Raw genomic sequence first — 11,938 nt, forward strand, 5'->3', positions numbered from 1 at the left:
TTATGGTATAGTTGGTGATGCAAAAACAGGATGTTCTGGGTATGAATTAGCAGTGGAAAAATCACTTTTTAAGGTTCCGCTTCATTACATATCATATTTGCTCATTTATATTCTTTGTTGTGCTTACAACCAGCTAGATTCCATGTAGTTCACTTTGACCTAAATGCATTTACTCAGCCTTCTTAATGCTTCATTTACATGAGCTTTTACTTTATTTATCTTCCAAATCTATTGCATCTATGGCTGCAGAATATAACCTGATGTTAATACAGGCAGGTCAGGAAGAAAACGAGACATCAGTAGTGTGTGTGTGTTTCTTTCCCTTTAAAGTATTTCCTCCATAAGGTCATACACTTCCATAGCCGTAGGCGTTTGACGCTTCCAGTCAAGAGTTTGTGTCTGGTCCTCAGGGTTTCCTGTGTTTGCCTCTCTGATGCTAGCGTACCACTTCCTCGCTTGTGAAATGCACCTGGGCTCTGTTTTCGTTACGCTGCTAACCTCAACAAGCTAGGGCTGAAAAAGCCAAACATGACGTCATCTCTCCCGGGGATCTGTTACGGTTGACTTTATTGTAGCCTGATTACAGAGATGGTTTTTCTCTTGCTTTTGTAATGATCTTGATAAAAGATTTATGATACTCAAAGAATGGTTGAGAAAACAAACATACGTGCAATCACCGCTAAATGCACTTTAATACAGGGGTATCTCCTCTTGCACTTTAGGTAGCTCTTTTATCTTCTCTTGCACTTTATATGTCGTAGCTGCTATATTGTACTGCCATGTGGTAAATACGTGTATATGTATAAATATGCTGCTCTTGCTCTTTTGCACTTTTTTGTTTCTGCTATGTTTGTAAAATGTAAACTTCTTAAATGTTTTATGACTGCGGATGGAAATGAGCTCAAAGCTAAATCTGGCACTGTTACGCTTGACACATTTTTTATGTTTTAAAGGTGGGGTAGGTACGTTTGAGAAACCGGCTCGAGATACACTTTTTGTTATATTCCATGGAATGCTCTTAACATCCCGATAGCAATGAATATCTTAAGTGCTTTGACAAAATTCTAGCGCACTCGAGCTGATTTCTCAGAAATTACCTACCCCACCTTTAAGTGTTCATCACTCTGCATTGTCCCTGCCAAATAAACGATTAAATAAAAAATAAATTTTAGGATGTGAGGCAGTATAGCTGAACACTTTCAGACATGACAGGTTCTCTGAGGTGACGCCTGCATGACTCACCAATCTTTGATGTGAAGATGGTCAGCAATGATACATTTTGTAGAGGAAGTTCCAGACAAAAACAACCTGTTTGGCAAGAAATGAACAAATAATAGAAGTTTAAAGCAACGTTTTGTTATTTGATAAAGTCAATAAAAGTCAAAAAGCATTTAACAGAGTTAATCTATTTCAGCTGAAAGGACAGTCTTGCACCAAAAGTTCATACAAGATCTGACAAATAACAAAATAATCTGTTCTAAAGAAGTGGAAATTAGAGGCTAGATGCGAATTCAAACCGTGGGAAAAACCATAGAATGAAGTTACTGTAATACTTATGATTAAATGAGATTGAATGATACATTTCTAAAACACATTTCATTGCTGGACTTTGGGTTAATACACTGCAAATGTGCAATTGCTGAGACAAAAAAAAGAAGAAAAACATGATTGATTTTTATTTTTAGCAGCCACCTTTGTTGCATTTCATTCTCTATTACTTTGTCCTCATTCCTTGTCAGCTCTCTACTGTCAATTCTCTCCTTATGATTTCTCTATATCAACTTATCCATTAATGAAAAATGTTGGTTTGTAGGTTAGCAAATAGAAAGTGTTCTGGTGAGGAAGACAACATGAAAACATTTGAATGTTGATTAAAAACCTCAGCATGTTAACTGATTTTATTTTACTCTCCTAACTGCTAATTGTAATTGGCTCTCAGACAGATTCAGTTGATTTCCATCTTTGCAGAGACCCATTATCCACATTGTTTTTCGATTGTTCTAAATAGCATCATTTTCATTTAGCGCAGAGAATCAGCAATCCAATCCAATTCTCATACAGTGAAGAATTTCCTTTATCTGAGCTGGGAGTGCTTTTATCTGAGAGGCCGCGCTGCTGTTCACCCCAGCTCTTTGTGAGAGGCTCATTAAGGGCAGATCAGTCTTCAATGCCTGCTTTTCGCGCGGTTGCCAGAACATGTTCACTGCAAAAAATAAGTCCCCTTTGAGGAACCTTTAGAAAAGCTACCCATATTTTGAGTTGGTTTGAAAGACGTTCAATTGAGCATATTTTCTTGGCACCTTTTGTCAGTGCTGTAGTGTTAGAGAAAGATTACCTTGTTGTAGATTATTAACAAATTTAAACATTTTCCCTTTGAAGAAAACTTCTGTCAGGACAACCCAGGAGTGTCAGTCACGGGTGATGGCGACCAACTCAATCAATTCCCACCCTGCTCATAAGGGATGATATGTGTGTGTGGGACTGTTTTGGCAGGGCGGTGTGCAGCAGGCCTTAACCCCCGGCTTCCAGCTGGGGCAGCAGATATCAGAGCCTGGCAGGAAGGGGCCCGGGGGTCCCTGTTTGTAACTGCTGCTGCTCAGGTGTTTGTGTCCATGATGGCTCGCTGTATTGGGGCCGAAGTACGTGTCTGGATGCACCTCAGTCGTCGGGTTACAAATTCACAGTTCCGTTTTAGTGACTCTGAATATGTTTTTCCTCCACTCATGGCCTTGGTGTGTGATTTCCTTTTTGGTCGCTACGCAGCTACATATCCGGCAGAGTGGTTTAAAGTGCGCGCTCTGTTTGGCTTTGGAATAATGATCCTTCTACCTGTCCTGTGCTGTATCATTCAACAAACAAGCTCACCATACTATAGTTCACATATTTCACTCCTGTTTTCTTTTATCTGCTTCTACAAACACAAGCCAAGAAACAAATCAAGCCAAATCTCTGCTCTATAGCTATAGCTCCACTTATACCTCATCGTTTGCCAAATATGTGGATATTGGAACACAACGCAATATTTGTTTCCTTCCACTATGAGCCTTAGATCTACTACAAAACGGAAATAGGAATAAACGCATTAAACAAAGAATATTTGATCTCCATGAACATATTGTGAAATGGTTTGATTTGTCTTCATAATGACTTAGTCCATAATGATTCAGTTAAAAAAATATGTGGTTTAGAAAATGTTTTATTCCTTTCATAAGTTTTTTATATTTGTTTTTGTTTCAGGCTATGAGAACTTTGGTTATGACAAGCATGCCCACTGAGTGAGTACACACATTTGTCTTAAGATAATGTAAATATCATCAGCTATCACTTTTAATGCATTAAACTATGCATGGTGAGTAATCGGGTAAATGAATACGTATTGTTTAACCATTTGTTTACTCACCTCTTGTAGGAATCAGCAGACATTGGCTCAGGTGGTGGGGACTCTGGGTGGTTTTTTAATTGTTGACCGAGTTAGTGAGAGCACCACTCATGTGGTGTCGGGGGGTCACCGGCGGACCCTCAATATTCTGTTGGGCATAGCTCGAGGCTGCTGGATCCTGTCTTTTGAATGGGTATGTAGCTTGTACGTGTTTCAAAGCCGTCACCTGATTTTTAAAAGGGTGATAAAATGTAACAATATGTCTTGTTTTTTTGTCTGATTAGATCCTCTGGTGTTTGGAGCAAAGGCAGTGGATTCCAGAGGAACCGTATGAACTTTCAGAAAAATTTCCAGCCGCACAGGTGAGTACCAATACTAGATTTGTAGCTCTAGTTAAAGAACACAAGTTCAGTTGCAACCCTCACTTATGTTCTCCAGTAGTGCAGACAATCAAATGTTTGTTCATTGAAACAGCAGAGTTTTTAAATGTATTGCACTCAATCGTTTAAAAGGATCTTTCATTGACAGAAAACAAGTCATTCAGTTTATGCTCCACTCGAATGTAACACAATGAATATAGTCATCTCATTTTTGGCACTAGGTCTTCTATCTTCTAGGTCTTTATTGCATTTTCCACTGCCTTGTGAAACTGCCATGACATCAATCTTCTACGCCACACTGATCTAATTCCTTTCCTCGGCAACCAAACAGACAAATGTGTGGATAATTGTACCACATGGGCAGCCTTTGTTTTTTAAATGTCATGAATTAATAGATGTGACTGACAGTAACTGGGGAGGTTTGGGAAGGATGTTACATTTGGATAATATAAAATAATTGTACTATGAGACATAAACCAAACAATTAGATGTTTTATTTATACATTTAACCATGAAATATAACATATTATTCAGTTTATTAATATTTTTCAATTTTTCATCATCGTTGCAACACCTCTATTTTGAAACTCAAGAGAACAAATGCTTGTAAAACCGAAGCCGAGGAAGTCACACAGAAACCTGCAAATTTTTATTGCCAGTCATCCATTTTCAGTCCGCTTGTTTTTCCTGAAGCATCCTGTGTGAGCTGTGAGTGTCGCCTCTTCCTGAACTCGTCATACATGAATCACCGTCCGCTCGTGCCACTGCAGGGGGAGACATGGGGTCTTGATGCAGACCAATGTCGACACATTTCCGCACGAAATTGCATGATGGCTTTTGTTGTGACAGAAAATGTATTTTTCAGGTCTGTTTGTCATTCCTTCTCTTTTATTCAGTTCCTGTACCATGTGTTGCATGGTGATGCCTTCAGATTGCTTTAATGATAGAAACTGATCTTATTCGTATCCAGTGGCGTTTTTATATGTACAAAAGTGGTGGGGCACACAAAACTTAGATGTCTATAAGCTTCTGCAGTGAGGTTCATGGCTGGTGAGGCACTGGCACTGACTCTTCAGGTTTACAAATATTATATTTTTACCTAAATCAAAATATAATATTAATTTCAAAAGCTTTTTTTGTCTGATGCTTTAATTAATTTTAAACAGACAGTTCAACAAAAGGATACCCAAAAAATGTAATTTTATCATTTAAATATTGAATTGTTCTCTCTTAGTAAGATCCCATTTTCAATACAATTGCAGTCTTACCTTGACTTGAAGATCAAGTCCATTTGCCTATCCTTCTGGACAAAAATCTCTATTACTTTTTTGTAAAAGTCCTCCTTATGATTCGAAAATTATAAAAGTAGGGTAGACATGTGGATATTATCCGGCTGAACAAAACGTGCATTTATCTAACAGCTACATTTCCCACAGACCTTATTTGGAGCTATTTTCTAAAATCCTATGGAGAAATCTCATTGCTTTTTTGTCGAGGGAAGCCATGCGCAGCTTACTTCCGGGTTTTAGGACGCCTCACTGCAGCTCTCTCGTCTCCTTCACACACCACACTTTTCGCGGCACACGTACTTACAGCCAATCAGCTCTGAATTATGTGAGATGACGTATGGTGGGGATGGCAGCTCTCTGCCCCTATGGTCATTATTTTTTTGCCACACACATTGAATAGGAAAATATTCTGAGCATGCGCAGTGTAGTTTTTACAGTCACCGTTCACTTAGACAGAGAGAGGGAGGGGCAGGATCGGGTTTTGTCCCACATGGCTCTAAACAGCTCAATAGGCACACACTGTAGACACTAATTAGAAGAACACAGACTAACACAGCAATGTACAGACGAATCAGATGATTAAACATGATTTTAAAATATATTTTATAATTTATTTTTTGCATTTTGTTGTAATCATTATTTTTAATACTTTCTGCTGATACTAGGTGGGGCTGTGCCTGCCCCTAATGACCAGTCGCCACTGTTCGTATCGTATCCATTACTATCGTTCAAACAGACAATTCATACTTTGTGAATTATAATCACATCTAATGCACATCTTGTGACGTAAAATGATATGCCTCTGTTTATAAATCATACATGGCCTCAGTGAATGTGCACTGATGTCTATGAGTGACATGAGGCCAATGTGTCAAGCAGTTTTTCATTTAAACGTCCATAAACGTCATACTCTAACTATGCCTTTATTTCTTTACATTAGACCACTATGCATTATGGGACATTGTAAATAATTGATCAGGACTGCTTCATGGCTCTACTCGACTGTATTTAGGTATTTAATTAGCCAAAAATAAGTCTGGTAGCTAACTTATTCATAATCTACACCAAATTGACTGTCTGCAGCACATATATTGCACAAAATAGGTACATACTATAAACCATAATAAAATATTTGATCTATATTGCCCACTATTAGCTATTCAGATATTACTCTTCTTATTTCTTGGGAATTCATTTTGAAATGATTAGTAGTCCTTAAAAGCAATCATAAAACAATGCACATCGAGAGATTTTCCCCCGGGGACTTCGCGGAGAGACCAGAGCGGCTCCACTTTCGGGCTTGGGCCTGCCTTCCACCTGTCCTGTTTCTGCTGTAGCGGAGGCCTCCTTCCACCTGTCGTGTGCTGCGGTGCTGAGGAGGTTTTACCCCGGGGACATCGTGGAGAGACCGGAGCGCCTCCACGTTTTTGGCTGGGGCCTGCTTTTGCCTGTCCTGTGCTGCTGTGCGGTAGAGGATTTGCCCCAAAAACATCACGGTTGCTGTGCTGGTCTGGGAATATGGCCCTCGTCGTGATTCTGCTGTGCCTGCTGGCTGTTTTGGACAGTGAGAAGTTCTCTCATCATCCTGAGAAGTCGTCTGGATTCAGGTCTGTTCTGCCGCCCACAGTGGGCATCCCCTGCAAAGGATCGGGTGTGTTACACGAACAATTGCCGGTTGCCTTGTCACAGACAATCAGTTCGGCAAAATATGTTTGTCTTTTTTATTTGCCTGCTATGATGGTTCTTCAGGACTGCTTCTTGAGCTCAAATCACACTTTCGCAGACTTTGCTGGTCATTTGAAAGTAGATGACAATTTATGTGTGTCGATTAAGAGGAAAAGATGTCTGGTTTTCTTGTTATTGTAATATATGTTGGATTCGCTCAGGTGTGGTAGGAAACACTACCACTTTGTCAGAACCTTCCAATAAATACAGAGACAGCTATGTACAAAATATAGGACAATCTTTATTACAACAATAGTTCATGGATAAGAGGAGAGGAGAGAACAAGAGAGGAAGCGAGTCCACGGTACACAAGGAACCCCCACTAGGCTGTGGAGCCCACTTTATACACTTCAAACAGGGCTAGTTTAATAGCTTTAGCACGGCACACCACACAAAGAACACGGCATGCGAACACCCTCTACCGGAGCCACACAACTCGGCAATTGTAAACACACACGGCACACACACATGCACTTAACCGGCACACAATTTACGGTGAGAGCTCCCACTCGTGGTAGCCTCTCCCCTGCTACTCTCCCTCCATATACACTCTAAAATACTCCTAAAAGATCAGACATAAAACAATATAAATATATAGGTAACTCGCCAGTTGGCGAGACCCTCCCCCGGGGTCTACGCTTAGGACGCCGTCCAATTCCCCGGGGATCGGCTTTCCTGGCCGACGTGAACTGAGTCACTGCAGTTGGTGTCTGTGTTGCTTTGGCACCGCCGTGCGTAAGGAGGGATCGCGACTCGCACTCACTAAATCCCCGGCTCTGACTATCTATAGGAGGTAGACCTCCCGCTCCTGGCACTCGAACGTCTATCCTGCGCTGGCTGTCTTCGTCGCCGGCAGCTCTATCCGCTGCGAACGACACCCTCCCACCCAAAAGAGTGCCGAGTCACATGTAGCGTCCTCCAACCTCGATTCACAGTTCTCCACTGCCTTTTCTCTCTCAGCTGTGAGTCTCCCAGCTGTGAGTCTCTCCACTGAACACACCTGTTCCAGTTCAGTTAATCAGCACCCATGCAGGCGCATTCACATCACATTATTATTGCTATCAGGAAATGTACAAACTAACACTGGTCCGCCCAGTAGTAGTAGTCAGATCGCTACTCCTGCTGATTTTAAATCTAGGTCTGGGTTGGGATCTTGGGATGCATCCACTTAAATGTGTGCAGTCTTTTACCTAAACTAGATTGTGTCTGCATTTGGGCAAGCTCGACTGACGCTGATGTCATTGTTTTATCAGAGACGTGGCTAAATAAATCTATTTTGGCCTCTGACATCTCCTTAAATGGTTACAATGTATATCGTACCAACCGACCTAATAAAAGTGGTAGCGTTGCCATTTATGTGAAGAATAAGTTTATTGTAACCACATTGGTTTCTAAATCAATTAGTAAACATTTTTTTGCCTTAAATATCGAAGTGGCAAAGGGTCAACAGGTCATGGTGGTGGGCTGTTACAGACCCCCCTCAGCTGTCAAGGACTCCTTGTCTTCATTGGCAAAACTTTTATCTCAACTTGACTACAAGGAAATAGTGCTACTTGGAGATTTTAACTGGGACTGGTTAACTACAGCGTCGGAGGATTTTAAAAACCTTTGTATCTCTTTAAATGTTACTCAGATTATAGACAGTCCTACTTGCCCTAACATTAAGTCCCCAAATAAATCCTCCCTAATTGATCTCATTTTAACTAATGTTCCCTATAAATACTCATCTGTGGGAGTATTTGCTAATGATTTGAGTGATCACTGTGTTGTAGCAACAATTAGGGACACAAAGGTCCAAAAGGGTAAACCTCGCATTATCATTAAGAGAGACACAACATTTTTTGTGGAGCAGGGTTTTGTACATGATCTGTTTGGTTTTGATTGGGGAAAAATCGATCTGTGTGATGATGTTGAAACTGCATGGTCTTATTTCTATCTTGGTTTTATGGAAATTATTGATAGACATGCACCCCTGCGTAAATTTAGAGTGAAGGGACGAGATAATCCTTGGTTTTCTGCTGAATTGTCTAGTCTCCTACATGAGAGAAACAAGGCCTGGGCAAATGCTAGGAAATCAGGCTTGGAGGTAGAATGGCTTCGTTTTAGGCAGCTAAGAAATAGCTTCACATCACAAATCAAAAGTGCTAAGTCTAAGTATTATCTGTCAGTTACCACAGAAAACCTGAATAATCCTAAACATTTTTGGAAAGCCATAAAATCGTTATCCACCGGTGAAATCCGTAATGAGCTACCTCCTTGCCTTACCACAGCATCTGGCACTATATCGGACAGGGCCACTATGTTACATTGTTTTAATGAGCATGTTGTGTCCTGTGGCTCTCGGTTTGATTCTGTTTCTAACTCTGTTACTGTGAACACCACAGTCTGTGACTCTGGAAAACGTTGTTTGGAAAACCCTTTCAGTTTTTCTCCTTTTTCGATTGAAGTCGTTCATGAAGCCTTAACCAAGTTAGATCCTTAAAAAAACGGCTGGTCCGGACAACTTAGAACCTTTCTTTTTAAAGATAGCTGCAGATTTTATTGCACCACCTCTTACTTCTCTTTTTAACCTCTCCCTCAGCACAAACACAATTCCAAAAATATGGAAGTCAGCTTATGTCCTTCCTCTACTAAAAGGTGGGGAGGCTACTTTATTAAATAATTATAGGCCCATCTCTAAATTGTCAGTTCTGGCCAAGGTTCTTGAAAGCCTAGTGAGTGAGCAGGTAAAGGTGTTTTTAAGTAACAATGACCTACTATGTAAACATCAGTCAGGTTTCAGAAAGCAACATAGCACCATCACTGCGACAATGAAAGTGGTGAATGATATTGCTAATATCTTAGACAAAAAGCAGAGTTGTGCAGCTCTGTCTATTGATCTTTCCAAAGCTTTCGATACCGTCGATCATCATATCTTGAAGCAGAGGCTGGCCAGTATTGGTATATCCATCCATGCAGTGGGGTGGTTTGTGAACTACCTCTCTGAAAGGTCCCAATGTGTTCAATTTGATGGGCTGTCTTCTGAGTGGTTAAACATTTATGTTTTAGTTCCACTTTTATTCTATATCTATATCAACAGTTTAGGTCAAAATGTGGATGAAGCAACTTTAAATTGTTATGCTGATGATACCGTGATGTATTGTGCAGGTCCCTCCATTAAGGAGGCTGGTGTTAAATTACAGGCTGTTTTTAATATTATTCAGACGCAGGTCTCTGAGCTTAAGCTTCTTTTAAATGTGGATAAAACTAAGGTAATGCTATTTTCAAAAGCCAAAAAGACACCGGAGACCACTTTGGATATTGTTACTACGCAAGGAAAAGTACTTGAAGTGGTTGCCTGTTATAAATACCTTGGTATCTGGCTTGATGATTGTCTCTCTTTTAAATTTCAGGTCAATAATCTGCTTAGAAAGCTGAGGGTGAAGCTAGGTTTCTTTTTCAGAAACAAGTCCTGTTTCTCGCTTGAGTCCAGGAAAAGGCTAGTTACTGTGACCTTTTTACCTGTGCTGGACTATGGTGATTTGATATATATGAATGCACCTTCCCATTACCTGATCAAGTAAGATGCCGCCTATCACAGTGCGCTGAGATTTGTTACAAACTGACCTGCCCCATTTAAAACCTATGTTGCTGGGATGTTGCTATAGACCACCAAGCTCTGATAGTAATTATCTAGATAAATTGTGTGAAATGATTGAGAAGGCATGTGATGAAAACAGGGAGATATATTTATTGGGTGACGTGAATGTTGACTTTCTGTCATCAGACTGTTCATTGAAAAACAAATTGATGACGGTAACAAGTGCATGTAACCTAGATCAGATGATCAATCAACCAACCAGGCTAATTACCAATAGCTCTGGAGCAACATCATCCAAATGCATCGATCACATATACACAAACGCAAGTGAACTGTGCTCAAAAGTGGTATCAGTACCAATTGGCTTCAGCGATCATAACCTTGTAGCAATATGTAGGAAAGCCAAAGTCCCAAAAGCAGGACCGAAAATAGTGCTGAAGAGATCATATAAAGGGTTTTGCTGTGATTCATATGTGGAGGATGTTAAGGGAGTATGTTGGTCTAATGTTTTTAAAGAGAGTGACACAAATGTGGCACTGGATGTTTTCATGAAATTGTTGTTACCAGTGATGGATAAACATGCACCTGTTAAGAAGTTAACCGTTAAAACAGTGAAGGCACCATGGATTGACGAGGAGCTAAAGAAATGTATGGCTGATAGAGACAGAACAAAAAGGGCAGCAATGAATTCCGAAGAACAGAAAGAAGAAGAAAATGTATTATGAGATTAATATAAATGATATAAAGCATGATGGAAAAAAGCTCTGGGGTACCTTGAATACCATCATGGGTAGGAAAAACAACTCAACACCATCCTTTATAGAATCAGAGGGAGCATACATCACTAGACCATTAGATATTGCCAATTATTTTAATAACTATTTCATTGATAAAGTGGAGAAGCTAAGGCAGGGAATACCAAAATCTAGCTGCGAGTCGTCCTATGTTAATATTAGAGAACGTATTATGAAAAATAAAAATTGCACCTTTGAGCTGGGTAAAGTTAGGACAGAAGAGGTGGAAAAGTTATTGTTGGCAATCAATAATGATAAACCACCAGGTATTGATAACTTAGATGGTCAGCTATTAAAGAATGTAGCCAAGTTCATTGCTGCACCCATCTGTCATATTTTTAACATGAGTCTGGAAGGTACATGCCCGCAAATCTGGAAAGTAGCTAAAGTTATTCCACTCCCTAAAAATGCAAAGAATGCCTTCACTGGCTCTAACAGCAGACCAATAAGCCTGTCACCTGTTCTAAACAAACTACTAGAAGAAATTGTATTCAATCAAATCCAATGCTATTTTTCTGTTAACAGTCTGATGAGTGAGTATCAACATGCGTATAGAGAGGGTCACTCAACAGCCACAGCATTAACACAAATGACAGATCAATGGATGAAAGAGATTGATGTGAAGAAAATGGTGGGAGCAGTACTATTAGATTATAGCGCTGCCTTTGATTTGATAGACCATAGAATTTTACTTGACAAATTGGAGTGCTATGGTTTTGTCCCAAAGGCGATATCATGGCTAGAAAGCTATCTATATAACAGAACTCAAAGTGTATACTTTAATGGCAGTA

The 11,938-nt window shown here is 40.0% G+C and overlaps 1 protein-coding gene across 4 annotated transcripts in view; it reads left to right on the forward strand.

Annotated features, from left to right (window-relative positions):
* Positions 1 to 11,938, forward strand: part of mcph1 (microcephalin 1) — a 37,861-nt gene that overhangs the window by 7,396 nt on the left and 18,527 nt on the right. For all 4 annotated transcript variants that reach the window (XM_034201743.1, XM_034201745.1, XM_034201746.1 and 1 more), the window contains 3 exons: positions 3,238 to 3,275; positions 3,410 to 3,572; positions 3,664 to 3,741. In XM_034201743.1, the coding sequence (XP_034057634.1) occupies positions 3,238 to 3,275; positions 3,410 to 3,572; positions 3,664 to 3,741 (279 nt within the window). The remainder of the gene's footprint in view (positions 1 to 3,237; positions 3,276 to 3,409; positions 3,573 to 3,663; positions 3,742 to 11,938) is intronic.

This window comes from Gymnodraco acuticeps, unplaced genomic scaffold, assembly GCF_902827175.1.
Source record: "Gymnodraco acuticeps unplaced genomic scaffold, fGymAcu1.1, whole genome shotgun sequence".
Classification (NCBI taxonomy): domain Eukaryota; kingdom Metazoa; phylum Chordata; class Actinopteri; order Perciformes; family Bathydraconidae; genus Gymnodraco; species Gymnodraco acuticeps.